Source organism: Gopherus evgoodei, chromosome 7, assembly GCF_007399415.2.
Source record: "Gopherus evgoodei ecotype Sinaloan lineage chromosome 7, rGopEvg1_v1.p, whole genome shotgun sequence".
NCBI classification, from domain to species: Eukaryota; Metazoa; Chordata; order Testudines; family Testudinidae; genus Gopherus; species Gopherus evgoodei.
In genome coordinates, this window is record NC_044328.1 from 116,655,723 (window position 1) to 116,674,570 (window position 18,848).

Below are 18,848 nucleotides of genomic sequence, written 5' to 3' on the forward strand. Positions count from 1 at the left end.
TGGAATTGTATATAATTAAATTTCATACTGAATTAGAAAATAGAGCTATTAACAGCAGCTTTTAATGTTTTGTAGAATTTAGTAGAATAGTTTAAAATGTTACGTAGTCATTTGCAGATATGAAAATTGATCTCACAGTTTCACATCTTTTAATTTAATTTCTTCCAAATTCTGTGAAACAAACATTGAGCATTCAATGCACCTGAGGTAGGCACCCCAATTTAATAAGAATTTTAATTGGGGTCTTTGATCTGAGGTGCTAAGCAGGTTGCAATCAAAACAGAGTGATTGTATTTAATCGCACTATTTTCAAAGCAACTTGCTTCTCAATCTGCTGAGAGTGTGACTTTAAGGGTAGAAGTCAAAGATACCAAACCCGCCCTGAGTTTCCTCCTGAGAAGAGAAATTTCAAAGCTGTTGCACTAAGTTACTACCTCACAAGGCTGCTTTAAGGATTAATTCAAGTCTGTAAAGTGTTTTAAGTTCCTTAGAGGGAAGGACCTACTTCAGTGCTAAACTGGACCATGTGATAAGCATATCAGACCAACACAATACAACCATGCTTTTATTAATATGAAAATACAGTACTCAAGGATTTGTGTTCTCCCCTCAGTTTCAGATCATTGGCCCTAAATTGCTACAGAACAACGTATCACGTCTTGAGCATGTAAGTAACTGGAATCCAACACCCCCAGTAATAATTAGCCACATGAAAGAACACAAATACATGTTCTGCTGTAAAATTGCTCTGATTTTACTGCCATCTAATGTTAGAGTCATTGTCTGTTTTCCTGAACTAATCCCATTGATTTCAATTCAACTATTCATTGAATGACACTAAACATAAGTAAGGGTGGCAGGAACTAGGCAGTAAGTCAATTATTTTGAGAGGTGCGGGGAGTATTATGGTAGTAAATATATTTTTACAGTCAGTTTCTTATCCTCCCCAAATGCTAGACATTTTTTACATGCCCATATTTCATTGGAATGTCAGTACTTCAAAGCATATACACGGTTCAGGTTCACTTTGCCTAGGGTATGTCAAGCAAACACACCCTAACCCTTTTACTCCCTTTGATATCTGTGACTGTAGGGAAAGGTAAGAAGGGAATTACTTCTAGACAGTAAAGGGAATAGGAGGTGGCTCTCTTTTACTATGGCAGGATGTGACCACCTGACACTGGAGGAGAAATCTGGACTAGCTGCTCTGGATCTGCTTTAGTTTTCAGTGGTTAGTGTTACACTTTAATATCCCTCATTTCGTGTACAAAAATTAAAATATATTTTAGGAAAAAGGGGCTCCAACAATTTGTATAGTTGTAAAATGAGAAACAAATGATTGAAAATTTCGAAGACATAAAAAGTACTTGTACCCAAGTAGATACTGATGATGCTGATTTAGACTAGTGATCCGTTTAATCTAAAATTGATTTTGGAATTAAGATAAAAACCAAAACCGTTAGGAAAACAGGGTTGTTTCACATGATAGGATATCATCTGTTTGGGAACTGCCGAAGTGAACCTTTCAATCTGATACTCAGCTTTGACTACAAAAAATAATGAGTTAGAGGTTTTTATCTGGAGCACAGAAGTCTATAGCTAAGTCAGAATATCAAAAATCCTTGTGTCACCTCTACTTTCCATTAGGGACACAAGAGATACAAAACAAAACCTCAAGTATTAATTAGTTACCATTTAAACATAACAAACAGAGGTAGGGTTTTCAGTCAGATTGGCAGAAACAAGGCCGCATGTTACCGCAGCATTCAGAGCACAGTATGAATTTTGAACATGAAATAATTCTGTGCCTGAAAGTCTTGAACTCAAATGCAATATTGGCTGGTAGTAGCATTATATTTACAAATATTTTGATTCTTCTTGTAACAAGGTAAATACAATTATGTGTATTACTAAATCATCATCAAACCCTACTACTCTTAGATTTTACACCTTCTTTACACAAGTTAAGAGTTGTTCTTTATCCATTTGGTAACCACTCTTCTTCCACTGATCCCTTAACTGCTGTAACACTGTTCCAATTTCCTTTCCAGAAGAAATTCCCATTTTTCTTAAATCATGGCCACTGATAGGAAAAGAAGGGACAGACCACTCTTGCATTTCCTTTAGAAGATGCTCTTCTCCTTGGTATTTTAGAAGCTCACAGATCCTCGAGTTCATATCAGGTTCCCTAGACTTAAAACAAAAACACACAACAACTATATTAAAGTGACAGAAAACAGCTTAGTCTCAGATCAGTTCCTACTCAACATCACAAACTGACACCACAACTGGCACCCTCTTGGCAGCCTGTAAGGCCTGAATAGGCAAGTTAATATATACATAACATCTCCATTTTGACTGCGCAGTTGATTCGCTTTCTGCAACATCTAACCAGGACCGGCACTTGCAAGAGAGCCACTGTAGCTACCAGATTGACCCAGATGAGAAGTTGGTTTTAGCATTTTGAGGAAGGTGGAACAAATCAGAAGAAATAGTGGAGGTGATATTTTTCATCCCAAGTCAGTGAGCCTGTCTTTTATTACTTAGGTTTGCAATCTGGGGATTTTTGGCAGATCTTTGGAGGCTTCTGGAAAGCCAGATAGTAGTGGTAGTAGTAGCCATCAACCTTTTTACTTCTGTGTTAATGCAGCAGTAGAGATCAGCTGGGAAAGTCACAGCCAAACTAACATTCCCCAGATATATTTGCAAGGAATTGTGCAGCACTGACTCAAACTTTTGTTTCAGATGTTTAAGTCCAACATTTCAAATCTGGCTGCCTTAAAGACAGACTGATAGACCCATGCAAAACCTGCTACCTTACGGAGTTGGGGCAGCTCAGCACTGCTAAGAATGATATTACTTCTAAGAAGGCGCATATATATGGATTTTAGGAGCCTAACACAAACCATCAAATTTGAAAATGTTGGCTTTTTTAGGTATCAAAGTGTGATACAAGTGCCTATGTGAATGGCAGCTCTGAAGGGAGCCTCAAAATATCAAACCTTGGTGTTTTATGTGTAAATGATAGATTTATTATAGGTATTAACTTTCTAACAATCCCTCCCGACCCTCAAACCTCCCTACCCACACCCAACAACCCTCCAGGTTCACTCCCAGGGTCCTTTCCTCTCCCTCAGCTCCTCCATTGCCCAAGACTCCCCCAAGCCATTACACTGAGGGGTATGAGAAATATGTTTCTGTATTGTAGTTTAAATCAAGTACTCAAAGTTCTGTATTAATTTGCCTAGTAAGGAATCTATTTATCAAAAAACATTTCCTGAATCTTTTTTTTTAATCCTGTATTACTGTCATACTTGCTGACAGATATTTTGAAACAAATTACCAAAATAACTGACACTGATGTGATCATAATGGTGTTATTTTAAAATCTCATGTGCAGAATTTTTACTTTTTTGACACAGATTTCCCCCAGTGAGTAAACTATAGTTAATTCTGTATACCACTTTTCATCCACAAATCTCAAAGTACTTTTGAAAGGAAGGAAAGTATTATGATCCCTATATTACAGGTGGTAAAACTTTGGTGTATAGAGGTGAAGTAACTAACCCAAAATCACAAACCAGGTCAGTAAAATGGCTGGGAATAGAACACAAAAGAGTCCTGACTCCCTGTCCAGGGTCCTCTGCATTGGACGATGCTGCCTCTTTTCCTGTCTGTCTTAAGTGAGAGCTTTGAGTTTAATATAAAAAATAAAATACAGACAGTGATGTGAAATGCACTTACATCTATAATGAAGTCTTGATATGGTTTAAGTGGTTCTGGACTATCTATAGCTTTGATTAAGTCTCTTCTATGCTTCATTATAAAAAGGCCAAGGTTCTTCTCTTCTTTTGAGATTTTCAGCCTCAAATCGAGTTTTATGACATCATCCTGCACCTTGAACAGTGATGTTAGAACGGTCATTGGTTTTGGAAACAGATTCTGAACATTTTTACTGACTTTGTCAAATTCCTCTAAACTCCCATTAACAGGTAATCCTGAAGGGGGACACACAAAAAGTATCATGAAATAGTGTTACAAAAGAACTAGCAAATCAGTAGAAGAAATGGTCTAATCAAGTACTGCACAGCAACACAAATGACTATGGAGACTACTGCCATCTTAATATGCTGGTCTGCAGTTATTTGTGTTATACAATTCTTATCCAACCCTCATTGTACTTTACCTATATAATGGGCAACATCGAGTTCATACATAAGTCGAACTAAATGATTTACGTGGTTTCCAACAAGAATTTTTTTCAGTTCCACCCAAATCCTCTCTCCTGATATTCCAGCCAAACCTTTGGCATTTTTCTTAATTGCTTCCAGAGTATTAGGTTCATGGTCACCAGGCTTTTCTGCTACTCTTCCATAAAACCTACAAAATAAGAATTCTAAATCTTACTACATTTAACGATTCTCCTGTTTATTACTTCTCCTCAAAGAATTACCTCAGGGCACTATTAACTGTCCTAATCTTAAAGTATTCATGGAGTATGAAAGTGCAACTGATCTTACATAATTAGAACTTCTGTAGTGCTTTATATATCCACAGATGTCAAAGGACATCACACTTTCAAAGGCATCATCTACAGATGAAACTGAGGTGCAGCTGAAAAAGGTCTTACAGAAAGTTGGTGGCAGATCTTGGGACAAAATTGAAGTCTCTCAGGCCCATATTTTCAGATGTATTTTGGTGTCCAGTGGGTTTTTCAAAAGCATCTAAACAGATTAGCGGCCTAACAGGAGTCAGGCCGCTAATCTGTTTAGACACTTTTGAAAATTCCACTAGTTGCCTGTCTGCATCTTTAGATGGCTATATAAATGCCTTTGAAAATCTGGTCGCTGACTGCTATGACCTACTCCCAATGAATCAAGCAGTTTCTAAACTCGTAATAATTATCCAACTTTTATGTTCTTCAGAATATATCTTTCCTTTTCTCTCTGCATGTTTTCGGATAACGTGTCATTCATAAACCATTCCTGAGAGATTAATACCATGTTGGCTCTACTCTAACTTCCCCTGCAACAAATGGCAACACTCCCCATTCCTCAACAGAGGAATTATATTACACACATTACACACTCACTAACTTTCCAAGATACTGTAGTGAATTCTGGACATCTGTTGACAAAACAGAGGCAATCACAAAAGAAAAGCTGATTGATCACTGAAAATTTCTAGGCATGGTAACATTAGATCCATTGAGGATCAGAGTAAACAGTAAATTGAGTTTCACGTTATCAGTTAACTCTACAGTTCTAAAGCCGACACAGTCTTGTTTCTCTATCTACATGTTTTGTTAATAACTGGGACATGAGGCTGCAGAAACCAACGTGGTAAGACCCATTGCCCTATTTATCACTGCAGAGGGAAAAACATTACCAAAATTACATTTGATTCCTGATTTTCAGCATCTTACTGAGGACAAGGCATTATATGAGTTTGGCTTGTGGTGTTTTTCATGACACACTAAGTTTCTATTTATCCAACTGACTGTGGAACATAAGACTCTATAGTTATTTTCAGACAATCTTCACAAATGTTATTCTTTATTTAGAAAAGCGAAGTATTACCTGAAATATCTCAGTATTCGTAAATAATCCTCTTGTATTCTCTGGGTTGCATGTCCTACAAATCTGACTTTCTTGTTTTTTAAGTCTTCATAACCTCTGAAATAATCGAAAAGCGTGCCATCCAAACCTAACCAGAAAAAGTGTTTTAAAAAGGCATACTTAAGTAAATGTAAAAACAGCCTATAATTTAGTTAATTTAAAGGAGCAGACATTATACACTTAGTTTAAACAAGATACTCTATTATTGGGTAGATGATTAAATTGCAGCAAGGGAGGTTTAGGTTGGACATTTGGAAAAACTTCCTAACTCTCAGGGTGGTTAAGCACTGGAATAAATTGCCCAGGGAGGTTGTGGAATCTTCATCACTAGAGATTTTTAAGAGCAGGTTAGACAAACACCTGTCAGGAATGGTCTAGATAATACTTAGTCCTGCCATGAGTGTACGGGACTGGACTAGATGACCTCTTGAGGTCCCTTCCAGTCCTATGATTCTATGAAGAAAACGTTCACACCAGAAGACATGAAAGCCAAGATATTGTCTGACTGTCAGATCTCCTCCATTTGTGCAACCCCCAGTTTAGCTATAGGAATAAGTGGAGGCAGTTTGTGGCTTTGGTTGAAGGCCTAGATGAAACACTGCCTTCAACAATAAGACAGAAATTGTATTTTATTTTTGGGAGAAGTTACCTAAAAACATAGAGTTGATTGTAAGATCTCTTCTTTCAGCATCTTTTTCCCAGTCAGTTGTGAATTCCACCTCTGCATGTCGTCCATCAGTGACTACATCAATTCTAAGTGTGGTAATTTCAAAGTTCTGTTCATGAAGCTGCAATTCACACAATATTGTTGTTTTATCTTCAAACACAATAGGGAAAAGGAATCAATGTACAAGAGTTAAATGTTTCTTTGTGCATATCCAACTTCTAAACACATGTACAATGAATTCCATGAACAGAAAAATCTGAATATGTTCATTGCCCTTAAGTTAGGTAAGGTTTCATTTTTGATTTTCTCCTGCTACTTGGGGTGCTATGCTTTTACTGAGAAAACAGAAGCAAAATAATTATACAAACTGAAGGAAATAACTGCAATAGTACTTTGGATAAGATCAAGCATAGTTCAGTTTACTATTGAATAAGCCTTTTATTGGGGACTATATATCCTGCTTTTATACAGGGATGGACTACCTAACACAGGGCTGAGGGCCGCATCGGCTTTCGGAAATTGTATGGAAGGCCGGTTAGGGGAGGCTTTGCCTCCCCAAATAGCCAGGCATGGCCTGGCTTCTGCCCCCTATCCACCCTTTCCCTGCTTCTCACCCCGACGCCCCCGCAGAACCCCTGCCCCATCCACCACCCGCCCCCGCTCCCTGTCCCCTGACTGCCCCCCATTCAATCCGTCCTCTCAGTCCTGACTGCCCCCCTGCCGCCCCATCCAACCCCTCCCCTCCTTCCTGACTCCCTCCCTGGGACTTCTGCTCCATCCAACCACCCGTTCTCCTTGTCCCCAACTGCCCCTGGAACCTCTGTCCCTGACTGCCTCCCACTGCCCCATCCAACCCCCTCTCTCCTTCCTGTCTCCCCCACCCTGAGACCCCTGCTCCATCCAATCACCCCTTCTTCCTGTCCCCACAACTGTCCCCCGCAGCCCACCTCTAACAGATCTTTTCTAATGACTAAGAGCCTACATGATTCATAAACCTAGTTTGTGATTACCCTGGCAGTAATGGTTCCATGTTTTTCTCCTTTGTTATTGATCATACGAACACCAGCAGACTGGAACATTTCCTTCATCTGAGTAGGGGTAGCAACGGTGGCGAAGTCCACATCTTGTGGTTTCATTCCATTTAATAAATCTCTGACAGCACCTCCAGCTATTCTTAATTCATACTTTTCCTTTTCAAATAATTCTGGGAGGGGAAAAAGTCATGGTAAGAATATTTTCTTTTAAAAATGTAATATCCATCTTTAACCAGCTGTAGATTTGGCTCACACATATATTGGGGCAGATTTTCAAAGATGTGGCAAATGTTAAACACGCATAAATACCAGGATTACATGTAAAACAAAAACAAAAACAAAACAAAAACTATGCATGTGCGCATACAACCAAGCCAGCTGATTACCTAACTGGCCATGTATGGACGCAAATCTGTTTGCATTCATGACATCGCATGCACACATTTGAAAATCTAGTCCAGTATATCATATTAACTGAGGCTTGTTTCGCATAAAAAACAAAGACAGACAATATAGGCCTTTTGCATTGAGTAAATAAATATTTAGGTTACTGTAATTTGCATAAGGTTATACTTGTTGTAAAGATTGAATAGCATCACAAGAGAACCTAAACAAGAATAACTGCACAAGTGCCCGAACATGCACACATCTACCATTGGGTCTATGTGAAATTAAAACATGTGCTAACAGTTTAAGTCAGTGATACTCAGATCTCAGCGGTTCAGAAGCCTAATTAGCGATCAACATTATCCAAAAGAGCCACAGTAGTATGAATTCATTGTTTCATTTAATATTTCATGTGTGGAATATATATGTATGTGTGTACAAACACACACACACACACACACACTAGTCTCACAGAAAAATGAGAGCTGCAGGAGAAACATTAAAGAGACATTTCTGACTTGCGAGACTCAATCTAGTATTACTGGTTTAAAGATTACTGCTAGTAATGGTTCAGCAGTGAATTCTGTTGTCACTGTGGACCCAGAGTGTGAAGAAATGACTCTATGACCTTGAAGAACTAAAAAAAGTTAGTCTGCTGCCTTCAGTAGCTTCTTGACATAAATTATGAGGCGCAGTCTTCTTTGGAATTTATACAAATGATTGTCATATTTGAAATTGGTAAAAAAACCAAAGAATATAGGGCAAAGTACATATCTCCCTGTAGTCTTAACGTTTTACTAAAAAGGGGAAACTTCTTCAATTAATTTAGAAAAGAGTGATTCCTGCAAGCTTTGCAATACTTTTATTTCAGTGTATCTGCAAGATTCATGAGTTAGAAACCAAATATTTATTTTCTTTCAGGCAATACGTTCATTTTACTAGAATTTAAAATATTTTTTCAAATAAGGTTTCAAAAGACACCCTTTAAAGTTGAGAGGCATGGTCAGCACATTACTACCACAGTCTGGCAAATGACAATATATTTTATGTAAATATTATTACAGTACAGTTTTCCCAACCTCCAATGTTTTCTTCTTGACAGATTTACTGATGCAGTAACCTCAAAATCTGATAAATCTCAATTCAAGGTCAGAGGTGTAACTGCAATACCATATTTATTCAGCAGGGCCAAAATCAGTTTTTCTACCCCAAGTTTAAAAGAAAAAGTCAGACTCAAGAAGTGAGATTTGTTTTCAACTAAAAAGAAAAAAGAAATGCACGAAGAACATATTATACATAAAAATGCGTTAAAATGTCCAAGTTTGCTAAAAGCGAGGCAGTGGCTTTTTAGACCTCTTAATTGTAAAACCCAAACAGAAGAAACAAGAATACATACTAATTTAGGAACAAAATTGTTGATTTTTTCATTGTTTATAAACCTACTGTGAATAAAAATGTTTTCATTTATTATTTCAATTAAAAGAGTTCTGAGGATAAATAGTCCCTTATGGTGTTGAAATCCTTAATAATACCCGCACATGAGAACCAAAAAGTCAAACAGACAAAACTGACTGAAATGGTTTTGACAAATGTGCCAATTATACTGTCCTAGCTGAATGAAATGCAAACAAGGAAACAACATATATCGGGAAAAACAACTGTTTAACGCTTTCAGTCTCAACAATATAAGGCATTTTAGCATCAGCCATATTAAAATGTTTTCTTCTTGAAAGTGTCCCCTTAAGTTAGAATTAAATGTTATATGAAGCCACTTTAATGTATTTATTCATTTATTTTACAAAGTGATTTAATAATATTTTAAACTTACATAGTACTATCCCAAAAGATCCCAAACACTTCACACATTACACAAAACACCCCAACTTCTGGAAGGGACAGCAAACAAATGGAACACAAAGTCAGTGAAATTGTGTATAACACACTAGAGCAAATCCAAATTCAGTATATGTACCATCAAATCTTTAATATATTTACAGAGCTAAGCTAACAGGATCTCTGAGTTTAGAAAAGAATTCTACCCTCAGGAAATTAATCTCTAAAAATATCACAGTGGGACTCCATATACATTGTCTCACTGACCTGCATTTTAAATTTGCTCAGTTTGGAAGTGAAAAGATTTGTTTTCTAAATGCCATCACCCAAAACTCACTCTGGACCCCTACTTCTTTCCATTTCATGTATCACCACCAGTAATATAGGTTCTGCAAGCCACATGTAACTTCATGCCTGCGGCCCCATAAACTTCAGATTTTGCACTCAGTGACACTATCAGCCTTCAGTAACTTTGCACAGGTGTTACCTATAATCTGAAGACAGAGAGATTGCCAAAGTGCAATTTGGCAGATAGCAATGAGCAAAATAAAAGAATCCAGCTTGACTGTGGAAACACCCAGGGTTTGTGCAGATGACATTTGAGAAGAAAAAAAAAATTTTTTTTAAGCACTTGCAAGCTGGGCATATCTGAAATGTGGATCACAGAAATGTAGGACTGGAAGGGAGCTCAAGAGATCATCTAGTCCAGTCCCCTGCACTGAGGCAGAACTAAGTGTTATCTAGATCATTCCTGACAGGTGTTTGTCTAACCTGTTCTTAAAAATCTCCCATGACAGAGATCCCGCAACTTCCCTAGATAATTTGCTTAACTATCTTGACAATTAGCAAATTTTTCTTAATGTCTAATTAAATCTCCCTTGCTACAATTTAAGCCCGTTTATTACTCTCCTCTTTGTAACAACCTTTTACACACTTGAAGACTGCTACATCCCCCTTCAGTCTTCTCTTCTCCAGACTAAACAAACCCAAGTTTTTCTATCTTTCCTTACAGGTCAAGTTTTCTAGATCATTTTAGTTGCTCTCTTCTGGACTCTCCCTAATATATCCACCCCTTTCAGGGGTGAAAGTAAGTTAGGTCACTTACTGGTACAGGCTGGGGCAGGGAGGGGGCCTCCAGCTCCTGGAAGGCACGGGGCCTCTTGCAGAAAGGGTGGGGCTGGGAGTCAGCGTCCCCCTACCTAGCCACCTGGCCCTTGCAGTTTGGGGCTCCCGTGTTGATTTAAAGGGCCCGGGACTCTGGACCCCACTGCTGCACTAGGGGAAGCAGTGGGGTCCAGAGTCCCGGGCCCTTTTAAATCGTCAGCCCCAGGGCAGCTGTTTGCTTTGCAACCCCCACCTGTCGGATGCTGCGGGGGGCCAATGGAACAGAAACATTAAAGTGCTGCAGGGCCCTTTGCCGCAGCAGCGTTTTAATGTTGTCGCGCCCCCCACCGACAGGAGGGGGAGTGCAGGAACATTAAAGCGCTGCCGCGGCAAAGGACCGTCCTTAAAGTGCTGCCCTATCCCTGCCCCTTTAGCCTCCTCCATCGGCGACCCTGCATGTACGGAGCCAACCAGCAGGGCCGCCAATGGGGGGGTGGGGAGGAGGGGGAAGGGGCAGCACTTTAAGGACAGTCCTTTGCTGCGGCAGTGCTTTGAGGATCCTTAAAGTGCCATCACAGCAAAGGACAGTCCTTAAAGCCCTGCCCCCGCCCCGTCAGCGGCCCTGCCGGTACAAACCCTACCAGTAGGGCTGCCGACAGGAGAGGCTAAAGGGGCAGGGATATTAAAGCGCCGCCGCAACAGTGGGCTGGGTATGGGCCGGTGAGGGTTCTTACCAGTACGGAGTACCGGCCCGTACTGGCTCACTTTCACCCGACTCCTCCCAACTTCAAAGTGTGGTGCTCAAAACTGGATGCAATACTCCAGTTAAGGCTTTATCAGTGTTGAATAGAGTGGAAGAATTACTTCTCAGTGTCTCGATACTGGTTGGTAAAATCTAAGAATAGAGCTCGCAATCAATTTCGGGCTTGTGCCCAACTTCTTGACAGTGTGCCCTGAGGTTAATACTCATGCTCTCGTGCTTCTGCAAGACAACTTTACCCAGGGAACAATATCTTCACATTGGATGGTAAGGTTCCACCTTTCATTTTCTGAGTTCACAAATAATGGAGTAAGAGTCAATGAATATGGAACCATTTACACAAAGTCATGTTTGCGGGAAGCACTGAATTTTACCGTTAAACAAAAGCATACATGTTCCAGCATGCAGTAACTGCACCAATACCTAGCCCCTCCTACATGTGTACAGATAAAGGCCATGTGTACATTAGAGATCTCTCTGATGGAGATATCCATTCATTGGTGAGAAATGCACTTGTGTCCACACTCAGATTGTTCCGAGATATATATTTCTCTAACCATTAATCAATGCACGCTATACCAACACAAGGTTGAAGTAAGCTTCCCTCTATATTACCTTCATCAATTGAGTGACAGCCCGGACCCCTCCAAATTCCAATCAGTGCTAACAGTGCTCTGAGCTAGTGATCTACACTGATCTGTTCACTTTTCTGAATTCCACTGCCAAGGGTTTGCTTGACCAGAAGTCACCTCTGAGGATGGAGAAATAAGGGTCTCTCACCTGCAATACTCTTCAGCCCTGGGGTGAAAAGAGACTGGAATTCCGGAGACTCCAGCTTCATGGTGACCAAGTGCCGTCCCTGGATCTGGATCCGGACCCCTCTCTGGGTGAGGGGGAAGAGGTGGAGACCTGCCCTGCAGCGCTGCAGGAACAGCTGACACCACATCTAAAGAGAAGGAATGGACCCAGTTTAAGTTGGGATGCAACCGGCAGCTAAGGCCAGAAAGCCTGCCCTGGAAATTTCCACTACATGCATCTGACCAAGTGGGTATTCACCCACTAAAGCTCATGCTCCAAAACGTCTGTTAGTCTATAAGGTGCCACAGGATTCTTTGCTGCTTTTACAGATCCAGACTAACACAGCTACCCCTCTGATACCTTCTCCACAAAGGTGGGAAGGGGCAAACTACTGATCTTGACATGAATATGCCCCCTTCAATCACCACCGCACCGGACCACCTCCAGAACTTCCATGAGTGTCTGCTCAGTGCAGGCTCTGTGAAATAAGGAAGCATCACCACCTTTGTTTTACAGATGGGAAACTAAGGAACAGGAATTAAACCCTGGCCCACGCATGCTGCGGTTCCCGCTTAAGGGCTCCTCACTGAGGATGCACAGACCCACCCAGGCCATAATCACGGTGCCTTGTTCCGGGTTAGCTCAACCGACTCTGAAAGGTTCCGATTCCAGAACAAGAGGGTCCAGCACACACGGGGGGGACGGGCGGGACCCCAGGCCGGCGCGCGGAGCGGCCCTGTGCAAACTCTTAAGGCGGAGCGAGGACCCGAACCCTCCCCTTGCACCCCAAGACCCCCGCGAGTCCCGGCGCAGCGCCCCCGGCAGCAGGCAGGGCTCCGAGGGGGCCGACACAGCGGGTCGGGTCTGCGACCTCCGCACGGGGCCGGCGTTGCAGCGGGGCTCGGCCCAGTGCAAAAGGCGCCGGGATCAGTGGGATCCGCCCCTCTGGTGCCCGCCGCACACGCCCCGAACCCCGTGCCCGCCGGGCCGCCGCCGCAGAACCCCCCCCCCCCCCCGTGCCCGCCGCGCATCCCCCGACCCCCCCGCGGTGTCCGCCGGGCCGCCGCAGAACCCCCCCCTCCGGTGCCCGCCGCAAGGAGCGGGGGCTCGTTGTGCCCAGGGCAGGCGCCGCGGGGTCCGCCCTGGAGGGAGCGCTTGGATCGCGGGGAGGAGGAGGAGGAGGCCGCCCTACCCAGCCTGCGGCCGCTGTGCCCAGCTCCCAGCCGAGGTCGCCTTTTCCGGGAAGGCCGCGTGAGCGCAGAGCGCCGCGAGAGCGGGGAGGAGCCGGTCGCTGGGCGAGAGGGTGACAGGCCCAGCGCCCCCTGCCGGCCCCTGGGGAAGGTGCGGTCTGTCAGGCCCAGCGCCCCCTACCGGCCCCTGGGGATGGTGCGGTCTGTCGGGCCCAGCGCCCCCTGCCGGCCCCTAGGGAAGGTGCGGTCTGTCGGGCCCAGCGCCCCCTGCCGGCCCCTAGGGAAGGTGCGGTCTGTTGGGCCCAGCGCCCCCTGCCAGCCCCTAGGGAAGGTGTGGGCCGTGGGGCCCAGCGCCCCCTGCCGGCCCCTAGGGAAGGTGTGGGCTGTCAGGCCCAGCGCCCCCTGCCGGCCCCTGGGGAAGGTGTGGGCCTTGGGGCCCAGCACCCCCTGCCGGCCCCTGGGGAAGGTGTGGGCCGTGGGGCCCAGCGCCCCCTGCCGGCCACTGGGGAAGCTGTGGGCCGTGGGGCCCAGCGCCCCCTGCCAGCCCCTAGGGAAGGTGTGGGCTGTCAGGCCCAGCGCCCCCTGCCGGCCCCTGGGGAAGGTGTGGGCCTTGGGGCCCAGCGCCCCCTGCCAGCCCCTAGGGAAGGTGTGGGCCGTGGGGCCCAGCGCCCCCTGCCAGCCCCTAGGGAAGGTGTGGGCTGTCAGGCCCAGCACCCCCTGCTGGCCCCTGGGGATGGTGTGGGCCGTGGGGCGCAGTGCCCCCTGCCGGCCCCTGGGGAAGATGCGGTCTGTCAGGCTCTGTGCCCCCTGCCGGCTCACGAGAAGGTGCAGGCTGGGAAACCCCAGCGCCCCCTAAAGGCGAAGGCAGTGGGACTGTGGGACCTGCATCTCAGTGTCCTAGTGCTCTTAGACCATCTCATCCCCCAGTTCCTCAACAGCCAGCACTGAGCCCTCAACCTGCACCAGCTCTACACTGTCATCCTCCCTCGATCACCTCAGCATCCCCTGGGCCAGGCTGAGGGAGGTAACGATGAGCCTCCCGCTCCTGTGAGCATCCATGCCTACACAAGTCTGAGGGACCCTGGTCACTTGCCCTATTAACCTCTGTAGGGCACCTTAACTGATCCTGTCACTAACCCACAGACAGTGCTTCTGTTCTTTGGCATTTATTAATTTCATGGTGTGTGGGGGGGGGTATTTTCAGAAGTGTTGGAGTTTTATGGAGCTGTCCAAAAAAACAGGTGGGGTTGCGACTTTCTCTTTGAATATACACTGATTTCATTTTTTAAAAATTGGAGTATTTATCAGTTGCACTAGAAAATCAGAAGCCAGCCTGCAGAGTAGCATGAGAACTTCCATACATGCTTGGGTAAAGTGGGCAGAAGAAACATATGGTGCTCGGTAATAGGTATGTGTTGTCAGATGTCACCGGTGTGCTGCTCTGCTCTATCTAATGTTGATAACAGTGAGCTGCGTGCGTGTGTGTTCCCTCTATGTGCTGTCCCAGCTCTGCGCAGATCACTGGCACAGCAGATCTCCAGCGAACTGCCCAAAGACCACAGATTCCAATAAATTACGAAGGCACCCGGCCAGGTTTATTGCCATATGAAACACAGTCTCTAGCTCCCCAGATGAGATGTCTATTGTTCTGCTAGTATGTATGTGCTCCCTGACAATGCCTGGGAATGTTAGGCCTGGGACCATGACTGAGGAATGTAGTTATTATGATTGAGCCTTAGAGGCACACCAAATAGTTTGTGGTGTATACAGGCATATATGTATGTATGTGTACATATAACAGCACTTTTTATCCAAGCATAACAATTCATTTCCAATCTGGTGGTGTAATTTGGCCCTGTGGTACTGCAGATAGCAACCTACTTTTATTAGGGCAATTACAGTTACCATCTGTATCATTATTAGTAGTTGTCTGAGTGTTTTGAAATACTGGGATAGGGACTGTGATAATGTGTCCCACACTGCTATGTACATGAGAAGTAAAACAGAAATTTGGAGCAGTGACACTACCAGTGAGGCTTTAATATATTAATATATTGTAATTAGTTACTATCCCAGTACTGTCCATCCATGTTATGGGTCACCCTTACTGCTGGTTGTCACCCTCTGGTAAGCTTCACTGGGCAGGAAACAGAAATGGCTAGCTTCTCTGTTCCATTGATTGAACTGCTCTGTGATACACCAGTAGTTAATGTAGATCCAGCTGTTTTTATGGGTGTTGTTTTCCAGATAACCTACTGAATGGACAGTAACCAATTTATCAAATATTGCTGTGTCAGGATATAATATTGGTATCCTGACACTGAATATGCTTATTTTGAATAATACATGCCTTAGTTAGGATGTAGTGTCAGTAACCCAGATTATGACTGGTACTAACAGGAAATTTGTTTACCCAATTTGTAGTTACTGTGTAACTTAATTTCTTTACCAATTTTGTTTTTTCCTTGCCTTCCTGTTCTTTGCTGCCATTGATTGGTTGGTTTTTACCTGTGTGTTGGTTAAGCAGTTTAGCAGGTTATGCACATTGTAAATGTTGTACGGTAATGATGCAGTACAGCAATAATACAGCAGTACAACGATAATACAGTAGTGAAGTAATAATACAGTTGTTTTTACACAGTAACCAAGTTGAAATTAAATGAAAGTTTAGCCTGGTCCAGGTAGTGGTTTTTAGCTGATTGGCAACTTAATTGTCCATATATGGTAGATAGAGGTGTATTTCACCAGTCTCTCATTTATAAAGCACTTCATTTTTCTTTTCTTGATGCTTGGGAGTTTCTTTTGGTGTCTTCAGGGTGTGATATTTTCTGGTGTCTTTGGTCTGTGGAATGCAACTTAAACAACTTTTGTTAGTTAACAGAGTAAAGTTTTTTGTTTGTTTTCCTTTTTTGTTTTTGTTTTCAGTAACCCAAACTTAATACAAAATTTATCTAAGTTGGTTTACAATGTAATAGTGACAATGTAATAGGGACCAAGTCTTTTATAACACAAGCCATACTTTTGCAATTGTTGTATAGACATTTATTTTTATTTGAGGTGCACTACTAATATTTTATACTAAATGTAATGCTTAACTGCTAAAATAAATGCTCACAATCTTTCTTTGTTACTGTTACTTTCCCCACCAATTTTGCAGTGTGCTGTTTTAACCATTTAACAGCCATGGTTATAGTTTGCAATAGTCTACATTTCAAGGCTACTGTCCCTGCTCTAGCCTTACAAAGTATATTACCCGTTTCTTCCCCATTATATTTTTAAACTCTGTGGGGATTTGCAGGGAGGGGTTAAGGGGGTTCCCTAGCTCGTGTTTTTCTGTCATGTTAGATCGTGATTCCTACAGCGGACAGCTCGCTTACTCACCAGATCAGCCATTGGGGTCACCAGTGTGGTCAGACATCACCGGTGTGGTGCTCTACTCTGTTCAATGATGATAACAGTCGGTTACATGTGTGTGTTCCCTCTGTGCGCTGCCCCGGCTCTGTGCAGTTAGCTGACACAGCAGACTCCGAGAGAACCGCCAATGGCCACAGACTCTGATAAGGTATGAAGTCACCTGCCCAGGTTTATTGCCAAATGAAATACAGTCTCTAGCTCCCCAGATCAGATGTCTACAGTTCTGCTAGTACATATGTGCTCCCTGACAATGGACGGCCTCACTCAGTGGAGGGATTTACCATTGCCCCCTAGGTCAGACAAAGACATCCACTCAGGGATCCATTCTTTTACACAGGTACAAACAAGTTACACATCACTCCTGACGTATTGAGATTCAACCCCTCTACATAGTAAGGTACCACCTCTCATCTGATACATGTTGGTTCAAACAAAACAACTCTATCTATCATATTATCCTTTTGCCTGTCTTTAGGATGGGTCAGCCTGTTCCTTGTTATCTGTGTGGAATGTGCAAGTGTCAGAGTGTTCGGGTACCTTTTAGGTATGTGTATTTTTGCAACATCAGCCCTTTCCTTGCCAGCTTCTATGAGCACGGCCTGCCTCTGGCTCACAGTTTAACTTTGCTTTATGTTAATAAAGTCTTGACCATTACTTTAGTTCAGGCCTTAGGCCACATACCGGGCCTCTGATACAAGGATTTATGTTTCAGGGCCTCATCTTACTATAGTATGTTGGGAAATAGAAATGTAGTGGCTGGAGGGGACTTCATGTCCATCGTCCTGCCTCATTGTCCTGGGCCATCCCTGACTCTGACAGATGCTTGTCCAACCCATACTTAAAAACTTCCCATGAGAGACTCTGTACTGTTCTTTAATTCATACAGATGCACTGTTGGCCACCCCTAAAGTTCAAAGATCATGACTCAGGTCCCCCCCAAAATCATGACTGGCTGGTTTAGAAATAATGAGATTAAAAAAAATAAAAAAATGTGTTTATTTGCCGTGGACTTTTCTGAGCCTTAAGAGTGCTTTACTATGAGTGCTAGAAATGTACATTTGCAAAAAATAAAAAATAAAATAAAAAAAACTAAAAAATCAAAGCTGAGATTCACATGCAATCCCCTCATTACAGCAGTCTGAACTTTAAGAAGAAGTACTACAGGTCTCACAATAATATCACCAGAGCTGGCCACTCTGCTGATGAGCTGTAAACATGAGGAGTATTCTGTGGTAAAGTCTTAGGACTAGTATCTCAGCTAGATCGGCCTGGTTGCATCTATGGTGACCAGACAGCAAGCGTGAAAAATTGGGACGGGGTGGGGGGTAATAAGAGCCTATATAAGAAAAAGCCCTAAATATCAGGACTGTCCCTATAAAATCGGGACATCTGGTCACACTAGTTGCACCTGCTCACCTTTGGCGGGGCTCTGCCTGGATGTAGAGATGTATGCAAATAGATGAAATTTCCGAAGTCTTTAGTCCTTAGATTTCATTATAGAGAGCCCAAGCGGAACAGAGGTCCTGTGTGCAGCATGCCTGGATGCATTATGAACTGAAATAATGCAAAACATAATTTAACTGTTAATTGTAAGCAATTTGGAGCAGGGACTAGCTCCTATTATATGTGCGTAGCAAAATGGAACTTTGATCTCATTTGGAGCTTCTAGGTACTGAACATAATAGTATTTCACATGACATATAGATGTTATATAAAAACATAAAATACTATTGCTGGAAAGTTGCAACATAACACTACTTTATTTCTTAGAATTCAGAACAATACACACAAGAACTTAAAAACAGAGAGACACAAAGCAGGGGACTCCCTATAACAGAGAGACAACAACTCGCTTAAAGCTGGCTCTCTGCAGATTATCTGCTGAGAAAGACCCAGATCACATGCTTCCCCATATAGCCCCCAAACCTGCAAACAAGACCAGCAGACCCCTTACAAATTACAGTGATAGCATCTTATTTTAATACAGCTTTCAATATACCACAAATACAAATAATAAAATAGCACATTCTCATTTGGAATGTT

The 18,848-nt window shown here is 43.1% G+C and overlaps 2 protein-coding genes and 1 long non-coding RNA gene across 6 annotated transcripts in view; 1 reads left to right on the plus strand and 2 right to left on the minus strand.

Moving 5' to 3' along the window:
* Window positions 1-545: 545 nt before the first annotated feature.
* Window positions 546-13,476, minus strand: TRNT1 (tRNA nucleotidyl transferase 1). 3 transcript variants are annotated; one of them, XM_030569215.1, is made up of 8 exons: window positions 13,394-13,476; window positions 12,184-12,349; window positions 7,296-7,489; window positions 6,268-6,406; window positions 5,580-5,706; window positions 4,187-4,380; window positions 3,745-3,998; window positions 546-2,193 (listed from the first exon to the last, which is right to left on the minus strand). In XM_030569215.1, exons 2-8 carry the CDS (start codon window positions 12,347-12,349, stop codon window positions 1,945-1,947), a joined length of 1,323 nt encoding a protein of 440 aa, XP_030425075.1. In that variant the 5' UTR covers window positions 13,394-13,476; the 3' UTR covers window positions 546-1,944. The 3 variants fall into 3 exon arrangements, with proteins under 3 accessions (XP_030425075.1, XP_030425074.1, XP_030425076.1); XM_030569214.1 differs by lacking the exon at window positions 13,394-13,476 and adding an exon at window positions 12,808-13,095; XM_030569216.1 differs by lacking the exon at window positions 13,394-13,476 and adding an exon at window positions 12,562-13,094.
* Window positions 13,477-15,561: 2,085 nt separating this feature from the next.
* On the minus strand, window positions 15,562-16,853 carry LOC115654654. Its single transcript, XR_004001221.1, has 2 exons — window positions 16,773-16,853; window positions 15,562-16,246 (listed from the first exon to the last, which is right to left on the minus strand). It is a non-coding gene; the product is annotated as an uncharacterized LOC115654654 (long non-coding RNA).
* IL5RA (interleukin 5 receptor subunit alpha) overlaps window positions 16,238-18,848 on the plus strand; it is a 38,688-nt gene continuing 36,077 nt past the window's right edge. Inside the window, exon 1 of one of the 2 annotated variants that reach the window (XM_030569217.1) lies at window positions 16,238-16,953. The gene's annotated coding sequence lies outside the window, so the exon portion shown is untranslated. Of the gene's footprint in view, window positions 16,954-17,330; window positions 17,350-18,848 lie in introns of those variants that run through there. The other variant, XM_030569220.1, reaches the window with a different exon arrangement.